This window comes from Myiozetetes cayanensis, unplaced genomic scaffold, assembly GCF_022539395.1.
Source record: "Myiozetetes cayanensis isolate MyiCay16 unplaced genomic scaffold, myiCay2020 scf4, whole genome shotgun sequence".
Classification (NCBI taxonomy): domain Eukaryota; kingdom Metazoa; phylum Chordata; class Aves; order Passeriformes; family Tyrannidae; genus Myiozetetes; species Myiozetetes cayanensis.
In genome coordinates, this window is record NW_026087631.1 from 50,763,217 (window position 1) to 50,783,401 (window position 20,185).

At 36.5% G+C, this 20,185-nt stretch overlaps 1 protein-coding gene across 4 annotated transcripts in view; it reads left to right on the forward strand.

Moving 5' to 3' along the window:
- Window positions 1–20,185, forward strand: part of AP3B1 (adaptor related protein complex 3 subunit beta 1) — a 150,426-nt gene that overhangs the window by 108,238 nt on the left and 22,003 nt on the right. For all 4 annotated transcript variants that reach the window (XR_007630479.1, XM_050328755.1, XM_050328753.1 and 1 more), the window contains exons 23-24: window positions 10,974–11,205; window positions 14,085–14,169. Coding sequence is in view for 3 of the 4 variants with exons in the window: in XM_050328755.1 (XP_050184712.1) it covers window positions 10,974–11,205; window positions 14,085–14,169 (317 nt within the window). In the remaining variant the exon portion in view is untranslated. The remainder of the gene's footprint in view (window positions 1–10,973; window positions 11,206–14,084; window positions 14,170–20,185) is intronic.

The window sequence follows — 20,185 nt, forward strand, 5'->3', positions numbered from 1 at the left end:
ACTTGAAATCTTTTAAATTATGTCAATACACATGCATTTTAATGTTCTCTAAAAGTTCTTGCTAACAGTTGCAGGAAGGGGATATCTCCATTACCTGCCTCCAAACTTTGTTTTTGAAAGGTTGGTAAGTAATGTGCCATTGCTTTCTCAAATCAGAATAATTTGGAAATGTTTTCAGTCCTTTTGTGCCATAGACTTTAGAGGATATTGGAGAGGCAGAAAACTCTTTAAAAGGTTGTTAAACAATGCTGTGATTAAATACTGTATGATCAGAGAGATGCTCAGTTTAGTCCAGGCTTTCTGACCTTATTTTTGCATGCTTTTTTCTCAATGACTTGGTAAACAGGGCCTTGACATATTAAGACTAAAAAAGCAGTTCTAGAATATTCCTGAATTAATACTGGTTTCTGTGCAGTTGATAAAAGTTTTCATCTTTAACTTCCATTCATTTGGGATAAGAAATGTTTCCATCTTCATAGGGCTGCATATAGTGTCACTTAGCATTTCTAGTCCCTAGCATCTGTGTTCTTGATTTGAAGATGCCAGAAGAATGGTAGAAAGATACATATATAAGAACTGTAAAATAGAGCTTTTAATTGTATAATGGAATTTAGGAATTCATTGATGCAAAAGAAGGTTTGTGTACAATTTTTTTGCTTTTATTAGTTTGAAATGTTTTCATGAAGAAATGTATGAAAATCATTCTACTGTTTACACTGAAGGACCTTTGTAACTCCAGCAGCAATAGAACATATGCTTACTACACAAATCATAAATTGTAACTACTATTGCTTTCTATATAAATCATAGATTTTCAAATACTATGACATACATTTGTGTATTAAGTGTTGCTTTAAAATGGACTAAGTATCAATAAATGGTCATTGTCACAGTCTTCCTGCTGCTGCATTTGTGCTCAGTAGGCTGACAATCTGTGGCAGACTTTAAAAGAAGTAGCAGTAATACTCTACATTACTAATACCAAGATAATTTGGAAAGCAGATGAGAAAAAGTTACCTACTTAATTTGCCCTCAGTAATCAGCTGAGGGCCTTAAGTATGGTCACAGCTTCTGTGTAAAGCAGCATGCATACATTCAAAGTCTGTGTCTGTATAGTGGAGCCTTTATTAGACATATCCGTAGGGTGAAGTTTTTTGCTTGTGATGTGCTGTGCATATTGTTGCTTACTTTGCTCTGAGTAGTGTGTGGTTGGGATTGAGAGGTGTTTCTTCTTAAGAGTGTGAAAAGGAGTGTCCTTGTGTGTCATTTAATGCCACAAATTTTGTTTCTGAATCAAAAAAATAGAAGTGTGCTTTTGAGTTTAATCAAAGAAACTGAAGGTAACTGGTTATAAATAAATCTCTTTGTTGCTTAACAGACCATTAACTGTAGCAGATGGTTTTTTTTTTCTTTTTAAGGATGAAAAATCAAGCTTAAGGAAAACAAAACACAGAAAAACGACGTTAGCATGGTCTCAGGTCAGCTGTAATTCTTGCAACCTAGGGAATATGGATTTGTTCAGGTTAAAATATTATGTGTACAATTACATAAAAGTTGGAGAAAATTGCCATGTCACTATCATGTTTAAGAGAGGTATTCTTGGACATGCAGAGATTCTTCTGCATTGAGGAAGTCCTGATGCAGATGTTTGTGTGCAGTGAGTTCAGTGCTTATTTCAGGCTTTTGTCCTTGCAGGTGAGCAAAGATCATGTTGATAGATTTTAAAAAAAGTGCTTTAAGATCATCCTGATGAAGCCAAAATAACATGTTGCATTCTTCAACAACAGTATAGTGAACAAGATTCAAATATCATTTATGAATCTGGCAAAGATGTAATTTACATTTGACATTCATAAATACCTCTACTAGATTTCAAATATGGTGTATTATAGGATGAGTTTGTTTTGCCTTGTAGGTGATACTGTGTAGAAGTGTTTCAACTTATATTATACACTTACCCTGACACATGATGTCTTTCTCTGGGGAAAAATTTGAGCTAGGCACTTCTGTTGGAAGAAAGCAATATGCATGAGTTGTTATAGTGTAATTGTAACTGCAAAATTATACATTATAGCCAGTCAGGTTCAGTATGTTTTCACTTTAGAGGTCTCTAAAGTACTGGCTGTTTGCCAAAAATCAAAATAATATACTAGAAATCATTTGTAGGAACTTCTTTGAAGTCATGTAGACTCAATGCCAAAATCTATATTAATCCCTCTCAACAACGTCCACTATTTCAAATTCATAATTAGGATGCAAGGTGAGGCTGACACCTTACTTGGTTTTTCTAACTGCTAAACTACTTCAGATAATCATAGAATCAAAGAATCATTGAGGTTGAAAAAGATCATTGAGTCTAAGTGCAAACCTAACGCTGCCAAGTCTACCACTAAACCATGTCCCCAAGGCAGTCCTCAGTCTTTTGAGTGAGGTGGTCAGTGGAAGGACTGAATCACTAAATTGAAGTAAATTACTTGTTTATATACTGGGAGAATGCCTCTTCCTTGAAACACCTAATCATGCTGCTTGGTGAAAGTCTCACACATGCATCAACCACCAGACCACCTGCTTTTTTCCTTTTAGGAGCATACATAGGACAAAATGATAGTAAATCTTGGAGACAAGGACAGGTGACCTACAAAGAGTATAGAGATGAAGTACAGTTGTTTAGGGATGGGGTGAGGAGGGTCAAGGCAAAACTGGAACTGAACCTGGCAGGAGATGCAACAAATAACAGGAAGGGCTTCTACAGGTAGGTTAATCAGAAAAGGAAGCTCAAAGAAGGTGTACCAACCTGATAAACAAGACTGATGAACAGGTAATAATAGAGGAGAAAGACTGAACTCACCAACTTTTTGCCTGAGTCTGCAATTGTGACCTCTCTTTCCACACTGCTGTGGTGAACGGTCAGGAGGATGGGGACAGGGGGAGCAAAGTCCCTCCCGGCTGTAAGAGAAGATCAGATTCATAACCACTTGAGGAACTGGAAGGCACATAAGCCTTTAGGACCCAGTGAGGTGCATCCCTGAAGGAATTGGCTGATGTAGTTGCCAAACCACTCTCCATGATATTTGAAATGTCATGGCAGTCAGGGAAGTCCCAGGTAACTGGAAAAAAGGAAACATTGTACCCATCTTCAAAGAGGGTAGAAAGGAGGACCCTGGAAACTACCAGCCTGTCAGCCTCACCTCTTTTCCTGGGAAGGTCGTGGAACAGATCTTCCTGGAAGCTGTGCTAGGGCAGGGACAAACAAGACAGCCAGCACAGCTTCACCAAGGGCAAGTCCTGCCTGACCAGCTTAGTGGCGTTCTAGGATGGAGTGACGACATCAGGGGACAAGGGAAGGGCTACAGATGTCATTTGTCTGGACTTCTCTAAAGCCTTTGACACGGTCCCCCACAACACCCTTGTCTCTAAATGGGAGAGATGGATTTGATGAGTGGACTGTTTGATGGATAAGAAAGTGGTTGAATGGTCACATCCAGAGGGTAGTGGCCAACGTCTCAGAGTCCCAACATGCATCAGTGACAAGTGCTGTCCCTCGGGGGTCCCTACGGGGACCAGTGTTCTTTAATATCTTCAGGAATGACATGGAGGGATCAAGTGCACCCTCAGCAAATTTGCCGATGACACCAAACTGAATGGAGCAGCTGACACACCTGAAGGATGGGATGCCATCCACAGGGACCTGGACAAGCTCTAGGAGAGGGACCATGGGAATCTTATGAGGTTTAGTAAGACCAAGTGAAAGGTGCTGCACCTGGGTCAGAGCTGTCCTGGTATCGGTGCAGGCTGGGGGATGAACAGATGGAGAGCAGCCCTGCTGAGAAGGACTCGGAGGTGCTGGTGGAGGAGAGGCTGGACAAGATCCAGCAATTTGCACTCACAGCCCAGAAAGCCAATTGTATCCTGGGCTGCATCAAAAGCAGTGTGGGCAGCAGGTCAAGGGAGGGGATTCTGCCCTTCTACTCTGCTCTGGTGAGACCCCACCTGGAGCACTGCATCCAGCTCTGGGGTTCCCAGAACAGGAAGAACATTGACCTGTTGGATGGAGTTCTGAGCAACCTTTTGTAGTTGAAGGTGTCCCTTTCCACAGCAGGTGTGATTGGAAATAGTTGATCTTTAAGGTCTTTGTTAATCCAAACCATTCTGTGATTCTGTAATTCTGTGATTACTTTAACATATGATTCTTTTTGAAGGGATGATTTGAGACCATACAAATATTAGAGTAAAAAAAAAGGGCAGAGAAAAGGATTAATTTTGGCAGTCTTACAGAGGGAGACTTTTGTTGATAGTGATCATTTGTTTGAAAATCATCTCATTTAAAAATCAGTGGAAGTTATTTGGGTGGCTTTGGTTTTGGTTTTTTTGTGTTTTGTACTTTGTGGGTTGTGGTGGTGGTGGTGTTTTGTTTGTTTGTTTTAGTTTTCTTGCAAGTTTTTATTGTCAAAAGTATTAATCTAAAAACTTAGAGTAAAAATTTTTGGAACTTACTTTATAATGTCTGAAATTGTCTGAAAACACTAGTGGTTTAAAGATATGATCATTAATATGTGACCATTAATATCATTAATTATTTAGGGAAGTGTAGAGCCTAAAAGTGGATGGCAATGCAAAAAACAAGAGAGTTAGGATGCATTAGAAATTGAAGGGCTTCCTAGCAGACATGGCTTTTAGAAGATGCAGAACCGTTAAATGTGCCTTTGGTGGAAAGTGTTTTCCAGAATTTGACATGATGTCCTTGAGTGTCTGTGTGTCTAGATGAATTAGCCCAAATTGAATGAAGGTATCCTGTTGCTTTTCTTAGATTGCAGAAAATAGGAGTTAGCTTGCTTGCTTGTTTGGTTTCTCTGCCCCCTACCAGAGGGATTCTGTCATTACTCTGGCAGTCCATATTAGTATGACTTAAGTATGCTGTAATGTTGGGCTTTCCAACAGCTCCTGAAATAATGCAGACTAGGATGTTGACATTATTTGTTTGGGAGTTTTTATATCTTTTTATTAATTATTAATTGTTTTTGTAAGAGCTGTGTTATGACTGTGAGTAATACGTAACTGGTAATTAAAATATTGTGAAAATACTGTTTCCTGCCAGTAGTTGTCTTTTCTTTGTTTTCCTGGTTTTCCATCTTCCTCCTAATACTATAAAATTATATTTAACTTGCTCTCACAGCTTCAGTTGAAAGATCATGTAAATGTGGCTGGGTTACATGATAGCCCTTCTCCCCTTAGCTGTTTCAGAGTTACTGGAGCATAGTCTTACCATAAGTGTGAGAGAGCATATAGCTCTCACAGCTCAGTAGGTAATTCTTGGATTATGTCAGGGATAATTCCAGTAGGAGGGCAGTAGAAGGGTTACCTAGATAAAATTATTTACTCCACAGCTTTAACAGAATGTAAATTAGAGTAGTAGAATTATAATTGTCATCATTCTTGAAAACAAATTTTTTTTCCAAGAATATGTTTTTTATCCAAAAATATATACATTTAATCAGGGTCAAAACTTAATGTGTGTTTATTATTGCAGCATTATTAAGCTGAGGAACAAATACAAAAGAAAGCAGACATAATTTTGTGCTTAATAATAATAACAATAACAATGCCTCTTTAAAGTCCCAGCTCACACCATTCTGTGATTCTGTGATGATTCTACAGTACTTTGTACAGGAAGTATGTCTGCCTCTGTTTTCTGTAGTAGGTTTAATAAACCCTGTAGTGCTTTTAATTTTAAATAATTATGGAAAATATTTTTTGTATCAATGTAAGATTAATTAATAAGGACTTACTGAGCTGGCAAAAAGAAGCATGTTCATTCTGAAAGGATTCAGTGGTTTGTAACTAGTCAACTCTGTTGTGATAGAGAAAGTCAGAACTCCTATCAGTGATCTTAGACTTCTCCCTTTACATGATTAATGAGTGGGGGACTTTTAAAACAAAATCGTAATGTTGTACTTGTCCTTACATATGCAATAGTTTAAAAATACTTGCAGCTTCTTTTAGGGTGATGGACTGCCTTTCAACATGTGTAGTTCTAACAGTGGCCAGTCTGACTAGTACCAAGATAGCATTACCATACGATAACACTGTGGAGTCCCTACACTTGGCTTTCAGTCAGAATGGGGTGGGAGGGCAGTCAGTATTTTAATGTTTTTTACTGTCTTTCTAAACAGCTTTATAAAAAAAGTTTTGCAAGTTTAATCTTAATAATCTTCACCCAAAAAAGCAGACACGCTATGTCATAAAATAACTATTAGTGACTAGTTTGTATCCTATAAATCTAACTTGAGTTGATAATATGGTCCATTACCAGCTAACTGCACAGAGTATTTTTCATTTTACACTCTTCAGTTACTTTTTAGTGAAGTGTTAAAAAATATGAAGCTTTTCTCCTCTCTAAAATTGCACACTGTCTGTCTGTTATTAGGAAGATAACAGCTCTTATAAATGTTTCAGTAAGCGTTAAGTAGACAGTTATGTGCACTCTCATTCCACGCTTATTTGCTTACTGTAATAAACTGATAAAATATGTGTGGTTTGTCTCTGTGTTTCTGCAGGCATCATGAGTCACATAGATTTCCTTTAGAAATAATGTTGTGTCTACAGAATTGATTGGTTATTTTCATAAACCATCCAAAGGTACACAAACTATTTCTATAATTTAAACATATGCGTATGTGCAAGATTTCTAGGAGATTATCTCCTGGTTAGTAGATGCTTCTTGTTCTGTTAACTCCGTGTAGTATTATTTTAACCCCACAGTGATTGCAGGTATCTGCCCTATGGGTTTCTCTAAGTATCACAACTCTGTACATCAAAAATGTTAGAATTAAAAAACTCTGTTTGCTAGACCGATGCAACTGTTAAATACACCACATTGCAGTCATATCAGCCTTGTCAGCTTAAAACCCTTGCTAGCAAGTAGAGAGTTTGAGAACTCGTTTTCCAGAATTAAATTTCTTCAACATATATACATTTTATTTATTTCCAGTACTGCCACATTAAATGGAAGTGAAAATTAATGTTCTATGGGAGGAAAGATGGCTTAAACATCATGTCAGTATTCTGACTGTCCTTTATGTTTCTGTTGCTATGTGTAGTATAATACTGAAAATGGAAGTGAACGGGCTCAGGAGTGAAATTGTGACTGAAACAAGAAGTAACGCTGAAGGGGACATAGATTAAAATTTCTAAAAATCACAGAGAGGGTTCAGTAAAACTGGAATCAGTGTTAAATTAAGTACAGTAAAGAATTTTTCTGTTCGTGTATGCATTTTGGAACATCTCATCCCAAATACCATCACACGGCATGTGAAGGACAGTCAGGGGGTCAGGCCCAGCCAGCACAGATTAGTGAAAGGTGAAGGTCCAAAAGGCTGAGGCCAATGGTATGAGATTCAACAAGGCCCAGTGCCAGGTCCTGCCCTTGGGTCACAACAACCCCAGGCAGTGCTACTGGCTGAGGCAAGAGTGGCTGGAAAACTGCCTAGAGGAAAAAGACCTGGTGTTGCTGTTTAAAGCAGCTGAACATGAGCCAGCAGTGTGCCCAGGCCACCAGTGGAATCCTGGTTTGTATCAGAAACAGTGTGGCCAGAAGGACCAGGGCAGTGATTGTCCCTCTGTACTCAGCACTGGTAAGGCCACACTGAATTCTGTATCCAGCTGTGGGCTCCTCAGTACAAGAAGGACATTGAGGTGCTAGAGTGTGTCCAGAGAAGGGCAACAGAGCTGATGAAGGGTCTAGAGAGTAAGTCCTATGAGGAATGGCTGATGGAGGTGGTGGTGTTTATCCTGGAGAAAAGGAAGGTCGTGGGGGGACCTTACTACTCTCTACAACTACCTGAAAGGAGGTTGTAGCCGGATGGGGTTCAGTCTTCTCCCAGGTGAATGATCAGACAAGAGGAAATGGCCTCAAGTTGCCCCAGGGGAGGCTTAGGTTGGGTATTAGGAAATTTCACTAAAAGAATTATCAAGCATTAGAATAGGCTGCCCAAGGAACTGGTGAAATCACCATTTTTGAAAGTCTTCAGAAAGCCTGTGAATGTGACACCTGGAAGCTTGGTTTTGTGGGGAAGATGGGAATGCTGGGTTGACAGTTGGACCCTGATTTTAGAGATATTTTCTAACCTTAATGAGTATGTGATTATCTACATGTTGGACTTCTGACTAGACTTGACTGGACTACTGACTTTTTATGTTTTCATTCCTATTAATAAATAGTGCTAATAAAACCAACTGTAAATTAGTACAGAGAAGCTAGTGTACTTCAAAATACTTGTGTTAACATGAGTTAAACATATATCCTAAGATTGTTAATGTAAAATGGGTGAGCCATTTCATGAAATAACAGTTCTATATTCATGTCCCATTCAAATGAATATTAAAAGTAAAGACTAAGCTTAAGCTTAAAAATAAATTACATCTTAAAACTTCAGTTTTGTTCATTATTTGAGCAATGGTTTAAGTGATGTGCTAATTTGATGGGTTAATAACCTCTTACTCTTATTGTCTCTTTGTGTGTAACAATAAGATATTTATTATTCAAAGCATTTCATTGCTTATTTCTGAACAACTCAGTTGTTTTTTTGAGATTTTGACCTTGTCAGTTATTTCTAGAAAACTAAGCAGAGTATTAATCTGCGAAAATTTGGTTCTTGTATTCAAAGATGTTTTGAGTAACTATGAAGGGCCATACAAATTATAGTTTTTCATACATTTTGCATTGGCTGTAAATCTAGTCATGTGATGTCAAATAGGTTATTGTTTTATAAATATAATTTAAAGGTAAAGTAACCCTAATTTTATCATATATTTATCCATGAAAAATGGCTTTGGAGTAAAAAGATACCTGGTTGTTGTGGATTATGTAAAATTTCACTGAACTGTGTTCTTGGATAAACATATTAGATGTTTCCATGCTTATCAGGGATCAGGAATTGGACTGAAAAAATTGACTCAGTTTCAAAAATATGGTGCCTATATTCTTGGAGTGGTATTGCTATTATTATTTGAAGAGGTGCAGAAATTTATAGTATGTATTCTATGGTAAACAACTGTATTTTCTTCTGACCATATGGGAAAGTTAAAAATGTTCCCTGAGAACATTGTATTATCTTTATGAGGTGAAGAAAATGACTGAACTTCACCAATTTATTTTAAAAGTATTAACAAATGGTACATATTCAAAGTTTGGTAGTGTGGAGTTTCCTCAGTTCAGAGATGATTTGAAACTGCCCTTAGTCTTCACACTTAAGACTACTGGTAGATAATTAATTTGTTTCTAGAAAAACTGATACCAGAGTTTTTGTATATTAAAGAAAGAAACAACTACATAAAAAGTTGAAAGTGAAATCTAATGTGGAAGGTTTTACAGAGGTATTTGTGTGGTCACATCTTGCATGTGTTGTTCTAATTACAGTCACATAGTGGTTGACTTTTGAGGGGATGGGAATCCTTTCTGCTTTTTTTCCTTCATTATTTATTTTTCATTCAGTATGATGTGTGTGAAACCTAATGCATCTCCCAGAGCCGCCTCTGAAAACCCATGCAATCAGTTCCTCATGTAGTTTTCCTCAGCTTTCGTCAATGTCATACTCACACTGTTAAGCATTTATTAGTTGGCCTTCACAGATACTTATTTGAGGTGATGGATATTATTAGCCTGGCTTTCCTGTTCAGAAACTTGTGCTCAGAGATGAAGATCAAGTTTGTTACGTGCTTGCTAACGTCCAAGTTTTTCAACAGGATACTTTGCAACCATAAGTTTTCCAGATGCCCTCCCATTTCTGTAATACTTTATGGGTTTAAATCTGAGCTCTTACTGCATCTCCTATTATTATTCTATTACTGAAAGTGTTCCCTAAACCTTTAGATGAGCTCCTCTGTGTTAAATGTGTCGGTCAACAAAATGTAGCAGCCCTGCAAGTGTTTTGTAGAGAAGGCAAGATGAAAGCTTGTTCTCCTTGCTTAGCTACTTGGAGTTTTGAACAGCCTGCTACCTGCAGTTGTCTCTTTCACTTAGTTACACATTCAGGGTTGTGGATAGGGCAAGACAAGAGGGACACTCATCAGCAGAAACATAAACAGATGTATCTAACAGATCTACTGTCAAGTTCAGTAGCTCATAGAGTATTGACCAGACAAATGGGATTTTTGTGCTGAGCATTTGGCTTTTTTCAAATTCTGCGTTCTGCTTGTTTGGTGTTAGTTTCATGTAATTCCCTAACCTTTCCTTAAAACTTGTTTAAAGAATTCAGATTCACTTTTATGCAGATTTCTGCATATGCCTTAGTGTTTTACTTTTGAGCTCCTGATTACAAGATCTCCTTGTCAGTAGTATTTGAGAACGTTTGCACACTGCATGTCTTTTTTCATGCTATTTCTGCAGGATAGAGTGGACCCAAACATCCTTGAGATTTCTCTTACTGCTCTTAGTGGCAGGACTGTTTAAAAGTGGCAGCATCCTTCTGCTCTTTATCACTGTATTTTTACTTTTTCACCAGTGTAATTATTAGGCAACATTTTTTTTGTGGTTTTAAGGACAGGAGCAGAAGACAATTTCTCACTACACTTTCACATTACGCAGTGGGTTTGGGATCACCCTGGAGTTCTGATGCATAGAATGTTTCTTGCTGGAAAAAAACCATGACTATTCTAACTGTAACTGTTAAAAAACCTGATTTTAAATAGATAACTATAGTTAAAAAAAATGAAAAAATACTATAATGGAGAGTGAGACAGATAACAACAAAGTTGAAACTGCTTTGTCTCAGCACCAGAAATGTTGGCCTCTGTTATCTGATATCTATTACTCCAATTTTTTAATGTATTTGAATATGTCCTTACATGTTTCTGGTTCACTAAAATTCCAACTTGAATGCAGGTGTTCTAGCTGAGTGATAAGTGCAATATTTAATTGTTATTTTATTTGTTCTTCACTTTCAACATTTGCCAACTCTTGTTTTGTACTTAAACAGGTCACTACTCAAGTCTCTGTACCAACAAAAACATATGAACTGCTTCATCGAATGAGTGGAAAAGGATTAGCAGCTCATTATCACTTTTCAAGACAGCCAGGCCTTTTTGGGGATCATATGGTACCTGTGCAAGTGACAGTAACAAATACAACTGATCAGAAGATAGAGAATATTCACATTGAGGAGAAGAAATTACCTCCAGGCATGAGGATGCATGAGTTTAATCCAATAGGTAATATCCTATCTTTAAAAATACAGACTCTTAACATTTCAAATAGAGGAAAGTGTTTTTGCATAGCCATACTTATATTCATAATGTATGTGTGTGTGTGTGTATGTAGCTATACATAAACACTCTCATGCAACTGTCTTTTCTTAGGTAGTCTGATTTTAACACAGATTTAATTCAGTGTTCCCTTTGACTTTGAAAAGAATTCCTTAGGTCAGAACTTCCATGCCTGAAAACTTACCTGCTTATTTAAATATCAATTATATTACAACTCTTCCAGCTGATACAATAAAATTTTTCTGCATACCTACAAACTTTGATTCTCTTACAACCTTAGTCTAGAATGGGATACTGTTAAGAATGGATATCTATATATTCACAATTGTTTCTTACCAAGCTTTAAGTATATTTGTAGATGTGATGTGTATTGGTGACTCAGAGCATTGTCATTTTGTTTCTTGTGAGCTTATGGCAGAGTGGGAGCGTATCTTTTAGTTAACTTACATCTACCATACTTCCACAAAGTGTGTCTGCCTAGACTGGATAGAAAGCAATGCTGCAGTCAGCCCAAACCTAAATTGTTTCAGTTTCTACCATCTGATTGCAAAGGTTTTTTGCTACACTTCTATTTAGTGGGAAAGAGTATAAAACCTGAGAAAGAACACAGATCATAGCATCTTTTATTCAAGAGCAGTATCTGTGCACACAACCTACTTTCTGTTTTTTTAGGACACTGTGGTGTAGTCAGAAGGAACAAAAATGTCGATTTCATAATACAGATGGAAAGGACAGACGTGCTCCTTTTTGACACAATCTCCTATTTCTTTAGACACATTTCTTCTCCTTCAATGAACTACATTATTATGTGAATCTGTATCATGTTAGAAGAATATGGGAACAAATTTTTAAACCACAGCAGTGAAGTACAGAATATTCTTTAAGTAGTTAAGACTGTTGGTATTAAATGCCTCTGTGCTATTAAAATACTTATTTTTTTTTAACAGTGTAAAGTTTATATATATTGATGCCAAAAAACTACAAAAACAATTGTCCAATGCTACAGTTCATTTCAGAGTTCAAATTATGGAACTGTTTCTATTTTGGTAATGATATATTTTATCAAGACAGTTACTTTTAGGAACTGTATTAGTCTTTGTTTAAGTGAACTTTATGTTTATTCCTCAAGATAAGAAGTCCGGCTCAGAGTTCTGAATTCAAGTTAGTTTTGACTATTACCTTTATTGTATATCCCTCCCTTTAAAACATTTAAAGAAATAAAGCACAAAGGCTTACAAGTAGAAATATAGTAACACTGTAAATTGGATCAAGAAGTACTGTACCCACAATAACATCAATTAAAAGTAGCATTCACTTGTTTCACATAAAAACCGTGGAGGAAAAACAAAGCTATACATCATCCGTAGTTCTTTAAAAAAATGTTACTTTTCTTACTTGAATGCAAATTTTCTGTATTCTTTGTCACTTTATCTAGAACAAAGGTCATATACGTTGTTCTTATTATGGTTTATGTTTCCAACATTTGGAAAACACATCCTGTAATTTGCCCACCAGAACCAACAGGAGTGTCAGCGTAGACAGGTATTCCTACTGGAGTATAAACCTAGTTTTGCCTCAGTCACTGCAATTACTGTTAGCAACTGTCCTGATTTTTCCAGTAGAAATGGTCCAAATTATTTCACCCAAGTCCCCCTGCAGAACTTTTTCATGTTGGCTAATTGCCTTTGAAACCCCCTTTGAAAACATTAAGCTCAAAGACTTTGGTAAAGTTTATTCTGAATTTGAGCTGGAGCCTGTAATCTTTCAATGCTTTACACAGACTCCTTGGAATACTTTGTTTTTCATTCATTCATACCCTAGCATTAGTTTAGACTCTGCCTAACTGCATCAACTCTATGTTTCCCTATTTTTCCAAACTTAATCTTGATATGAAATTTTGTTTCCTTTTGTCATGGAGCAGTTGCCTACTTTTCAGTTCCTGAAAAACATCAGATACATCGTGAATAGTCTGGAAATTGGACATTTTTCTGCCTGTCCAAGTCTTTTTATTTGAATTCCTCTCTTTTAACTGTGCTTTTAGCTTTTCTTTGTTGTAATCTTGAGAAGTCAAACTTTGCTTAGGTGCTTGTTTTTAATATTTCTACTTAGAGCTTAAAGCAAAAAGCTTTTAAAGAAAGCTTTGTCTTTACAACATTAAGGAAATAGTGTAGTGATTTAGTCAAGAAGCTAAGAATGATAATATCTCTTGATAACTGACAATATATATATACTGCTTGTATAGCACAGAATGATCTATCTTCCATTTTGTGTTTATAATTTTTCTTCTCCTTTCCAACTAATGCAATTGGAATATTAAGAGATTAGTAAACCACAGTAATTGTGAAATAGTTTAAGTTCAGCTCATTTTCCACTACAGTGTGTATTAATGCAAATGTTAATAATAGTTGTTGTGTTTTCCTATTTACGAACTAAATCTGCAAACTGGTGTTATTGAAAATCTCAGTGCTGGATCTGTATACAGTTAAAAGGATGTAACTTCAATATGTTTTTTTCTGTAAAATATTTTCTTCAGTTACCTAATACAAATCCTTGTTTTGTTGATAGAGATGTAAGATTGAAATGGCAACATTTCATGTGCACTAACTGTGGGAGGGAGGATCCAAGGCATCGTAACAGGGAGAGGGGATCCAAGATGTGCAAGTGTGACATTTGGGTGATACCTACTTGAAATAAAACAACAACTATTGATTCTTTTCTTATGGAGCTTTTTATGTGTTGTTTTTGTGTGAAGTTTGAGTATTTGCATCTGGGGTCTTCTGTTGCCTTACACGGATGCTTTACCTGTTACAAATCTCTTCATTTAGAGTGCCTTGAACCTGGAGGATCCACTACCGTTACAGTGGGTATTGACTTCTGTGATTCTACTCAGACAGCCAGTTTCCAGTTATGGTGAGTTCTTGGTAGGGGGAGGGTAATTTTTGGAAGGCCTCTTGGAAGGCAAAAGTAGTGTTTATTGCAAGTTTACTTGCCAGTAACAGACTCTATTCATTAAATATTTAGAGAATTAAACAAAACTCACAACATGATGTATATCCAACATGTTCTTAGAAAAATAATACATGATTAGTGTTCAGTTTTACTATTAGAAGAACTGTTTTCTTCAACATTTAAATTCTTTTTAGCACTTGTGTCTCAAAACACAGATTTGATAGTAAGCCCAAATCTTTGAGGGTTTGAAATCATGTGTTTACACTCAAAAACTCTTTGACATGTTGTGTTTGGGGGACCTAGTTTTTCTCTTTGATGTAAATGATATTAAACAGAAACATAAAGTCTTCTTCTGATTTAGAATTACTTCTCTGTTCTTCAGCTTTACTTTTTTGTTCTGCTCTTCTTGGGATTCTTCTTATTAACAACAAGGAGTAGTTAGGTCTGAGTATTCTGCTGTAGTGTTTTGTGTGTGTTCTTCCTTGTAAGAAATTTCAAGTCAAAAAAGCACTTAGTGTGAGCAATTTTGCTACCTCAAGTCCTTATTATGGCTGTTTGTGATCTGTGTAACTTGACTGCATGAAACCAACCCCAAAACTTGCTGACCTAAAGAGTTTATTGCTCATATTGTAGATTCATTCATTTAGAGAGAATGAAAACAAGTAACTGGCTGGCCAACTAGATTTTGTCTTACATTCTTGATTTTTGTTTTTTGTGCTTTTTATTGGCGCATTCAAGGTCCTCCTTTGTATGAGTTCCTTCTGCATTCTAGGATAACAGGGAACCTGTTCACCCAGAGAGAATTTTGTTATAAACTAGCATTTGAAACCAGGGTAAATTTATAGTAGCGGTGTCCAAACACTGGGAAAGAATGGAAGGGGGAAACCTTCTTTCAGAGCTGCTTTTATGTAGTCTTTGAAACTGTGCAAAAGCAGCATATAGATCTGCATGTCTTTTTTTTTATTTACACGTTTTGAAATAATGGGATTTTTACATGTTTTGTGGCAAGAATCACTGTTTTCAGTATTCTGTACCAAAAAAAAGATACTGAAGAGACATTCACGTTGCTGCAATCGAGTTTAAGAGAAACCCTTTGAGAAAGTTCTGTACACTGTTTTTAAGTACTGTAGCAATTTCAGGGTACTTCTACTAAGGACAACTTGTGCAATTTACATGTTATTAAAGATAGCATGAAAATATTAATCGTAGAGATGTACCCTAGTGACTCTAAAAGTACTGCTAAAATAAGATTACTTGTTCTAGGAGCAAGAAGGTTTTACTATTGAATTTTTTCTTTCCGTTTCTCAAACCTTTCCCTGTACAATGGATACTCCTACGTAGTCATTTTACACCTATTTTTACCTCCAGCAAGGTGTCTGCAGCATGTGCCTCACATTGTCATAGCTGGTCATGTATGCTGTTTGCTGGAATTTGGAAACAGCTTTGGACTGTTGTCTGATGCTAGATTTGTTTGGGAAGGAAGTTCCCTTCTATGGAATTTCAAAATTGCTTAAAAATTATAGGCTCTCTTTCCCTAAATATATTTGAGTTTTTAAAAAAAGAATATTCTCAGTTTATCAAACAGAAACAGTCTTTTTTAAATAGAGCAGATTTTTTTTTCAAGTACGTATTTTCAGTGTACCAATGATTTGATTTCTAACTTACACCATTTATTTAACAATCTTCGCAGTGATGAGGATAAGCAATGTAGCATAACACATTGATTTTATGCAGATCATCACCTTTATGTTTTGGGAGGTCTGCTGTATTAGTGATATATAAAAACTGATTACTTTCTCCAACATTGCCTCGTAATTGTTTATTATTTTCCTATTAGACAAACAAGACAGATCAATATTCCTGAACACCAACCAGACTATGAGTAACGTCACTGTAAATAGATTTGCCTCAGACCTCAGTGGTGTATTCATTTTAATGATTTAGACAATGTGAGTCCAATGACAAAGCGCTAAAGCTAAGTTTAAAATTAAATTAAGAATAGGAATCACTTACTTTGTTCCTTTGCTAATTGATAGGGCCTTGTTTCTTTGTCACTAGTTCTTAGAAAATAGTATACTAGTAGGTAAAATGTTCTTTGTATTAAACTTGCTATTTGAAAACATATGTTTTGGGAACAATGTCTTAGATAACTCAGATGCAGCCTTTTTAATTTGTCATACTTCTTAAAAAACTTTTATCCAGAAGAAGGAATGACTTCTGTAAGTTTGTCAAAATATAGTTGAAATACTGTGCAAAATATGTTGATATTCCTGTATATCCTACCAACATATCCTTATGAAAGACATTGTCAGTTATTTTGCGTTTTTTTTAGAAGCATGTTCAGCAGTAAAGTGTTCCTGATCATAATAATTTTCTTTATGTTGTTCTAAGAGGAACAGTTTATCTTGCATCAAATGTAATTGATCCTGAAGTGGTGTAATCACAATTACTCACTTTCTTAATTGGCCTGCCCAAAATCAGAAAATGGAAACCGATCAGCAGTGTTTAAATCAATAGCTTTGTAGTAAAACCTGTGGGGGTAGGGACGTAGTGGTAATGGGTAGATCAATTGGTCTTAGATGCCAATCATGGACTGTGTGTTTTGCATAGCAAACACTGCCTTTTTGCTTGGGGATGTGCTGTGGTACTATTGGTTTGATAAATACAAACTGTATAAAGAAAAAACCTAACAAGAACCATAAAATATTTAGATCTTTTTCTCAATTTGTTGTACAAATTTAAGGACAATGAAGGAGAAACTGCATTATAGACAGGTTTGAAGGGCTGAGCTTTGAAAGACCTCCCTCACAAATACTGTTTTTGTTAAGCAAAGCTTACCAAGATCACATACCTAATTAAAAAGAAGTGAAACCCCTTAACTTGAAAACTGTGCTTAATGCATTTATTTAGAATGTGTGTTATAATGTTCACGCTATGTACTTGTAAGGAGAGTATCTCTTCATTGCTATTTTTCTTGTGCCACTTCCTTGCAGAGGTAGACTATTTCAGCCACACTGGTGTTCTGCATGATAATGCCTCTCAAGAAGAAAGTTGAAGAGGAATAAATGGAGGAACTTGGTCTTTTAAAAGATTTTTTGAGTGTTACTCTGTCTTTTTGGGTTCCAAGTTAAATTTTAGTATATTCACCATCCCAGTAAGAGACGTCAGCCTTAGGTAAGCAGGTAGACAAAGGCTGAGTAGTTGAGCAAGTTGAGCAGTTGAGCAAATGTTGGAATGTATCCTTGATGCAACAGACTAACTGCAGTACTCCCCTGACTGTGGAATTACTTTTTTTGTCCTTGTTAGATTTTAAAGATTTCCACATCAGTGTGTTTTCTCTTGAATCCTTGAACTACCTTAACAATCCTACCACTGTCTCTTACACTATCTTTATTGTCTTGCGTGTCTCTACTTTTCAGATATTCTCAAGTCTTTCTCACCACTTACCAGTTCTCTAAGATATCTGAACAAAGATTTTGGGGCTTTGCCATCTCAGAATTTGGCCATGGATCCTTGGAATGAAGATATTTTAATCCCTTGAGAAAAAAAGACAAGGAAGATTATAGAAACACAGAGGGTTACAGCATATACATACCATTATCCTGTTTTGTGTACGTGTATTTAGCATTATGAATTCCTGTCTACCTTTGTAAAACACAGTAGGCAAATCTCCAGTTTCTTGTAGGTATCTGATGAATAAGGAAAAGTGAAGGGGAGACCTCCTTTTTACAACATTGAAAGCTGAAGAAGAAAGTTTATCTTTACCTCTTCTTCCCTATTCTTTTCATCCCCTCTTTATAAACTCTTAGCTGTTCCCAAAACCATGAAAGAATAGTTTCTGGAGAACCTGTTCTTTTCTGTTCTTTTTCTTGTTCTTTTGAATAGTATGTATGGTGGTGTTTAGCTTTCTTTGAAACCACTTGGCGTAGGAGAAGGGTCCATGCAAGGCATCTCTTTGGCTGGTTTTCTCTGGATTTAAATGCAAAGAATACAATCAGAGCACTCAAGAAGAAAGGGAAACGGAATGAAAGCAGCAACTTCTATGACTTCCATTCTTTTTGAGAATAATTAGGTATGGAAAAGAGTGTGATACATGGTAGAGGTTTTTACAAACACAAGCTGGCTACCTTATATTGGCATTTCCTATGTTCCAGTTCATTAGAAGGGCTAGGACGCTGTACATACTCTTTTGCTGTTGTTATGCTGATAGAAAAGGAAACTGTCTGTTCCTTCATCTGCCTTGGACTATATAAAGAAAACATTTTGTTGATTACTCCAGAAAAGGTTGGTGTAGCAGGAAGAATGTAGCATTTTCTTAAATTAACTAAATCCCATGAATGAAATTTGAAAACCTTGTTCAGTCTGCTCTCTGCAGGTTCTATCTTATTGTAAAAGATTTTGCTCTAATTTTTTTTTCCCAGAAGGAGGTTTTTTGCAACATGAAATTCCCTTACTTCACTCTGTGTTGCTGTAGAATCTCATCAAGCAGAACTCCTACCTGCAAAGTGGAGTAAATGAAGAGGATCAGTTGTGTAGCAGTCAGTATTTCCATTGAGTGCAAGCATGCATTCAGGTATAGATGCTTGCACAAAAGCATCTGATTAAAATTACGTAGTGGAATATTGTCGCGGGTCGAGGCAGGACACGACATGGCTTCAGGATACCAGCAACTTTATTACAACAGTGCAGCTACTTTATACAGTTCTAGGTGACACATGTACACGCACCATTGCTTTACTACTAACATAATAACTCATGACTGGACATACAACCACACATGTCTGAACACAATAGGTCAGCATTCTTGACAGGAAACCCATTCTGTGTTACAGTCCTTTTTGTCCATGGCTGAACCTCTGCCAGGTGTAGACGTTCCATCTTCGGTATTTCAGCTTACAGAGAGCCCAGAACCATCTGGGCTCCCCCACAGAATATGATGTGGAATATGTTAAAAGCTAATGTTAGAGATGGAGGACTGTCTTCACAACACTGTCACTTGCATTTTCACATGTTTCATGCTGTTTTCTTCCCTAGTGCTTTGTCAGCAGATCACCAAGTTGTTTATAGATAGGACAAGAAATGTGGTACTTTTCTCTTTATTTCATTACTCTAAAGCAGTCAGTTGACCCTATTCCAGAAGACTGTTATACTGAGATAGATAACTGACCTAGGAAAAACAAGGCAGGACATGGACAACTGCTCTCATTTGTTTTATTGCTTTCGCCTTTTTTCTCGTAAAAGCCAGATGCTGTCCTTTCCTCAGCAAAACTATGAACAAAGTCTCTTAGACTTCTCTATTCCATCTTTTGTTTTCCTTTTCCATTCTTTTTTTATTATTTTTGGAGATACTTTGAATACAAGACAAAAATTGTAAACTGGTTTGGGATAAGTGTATTCTGGGACAAGCAGTGACTGGAATTGAAACAAAAAAGGATAATATAAAGAGCAAGAAGAATCTTCCCCAGTCTCCTATTAGAGTAATAATTTATTAGAAGCCTCGGAAATTGAGACTTTAAACACTACTACTGTGAATTAAAAAAACTCATTCAAAAGTGCTAGTATTATTTGCATTAGTTTTAAAAAAGATTTTGCCATCATTGTCCTTAAGTCTTATATTGTGGCAGAGAACTTCTTTCCCAGGAACCCTTTGGAGCCAATTATTTTTTTTTTAAAAAAGAGAGACAAGAGAGGGAATAACCTCTAGTTTCAAACGGCAGATGCTAGCTTGTCCCACTGCAGCCATCTAAAGAAAACTTAAAACTACACATCTTCTAAAGGGTTGAATATTAGTCCTGCAGTGTCATTTACCATGGAGCTAGTAAGTCTCCTTATGGTCCTGTGGAAGCATTGTTGTCTCTCATCTGTTCGTCTTAATTGGGTGCATCAGAAGATAAATTCATATGACCCTTGAAATTGAATCAGGAAAGTGATGTAATCCTTTTAAAAATACAATATGTACAGTTTAACAGTTTTTGAG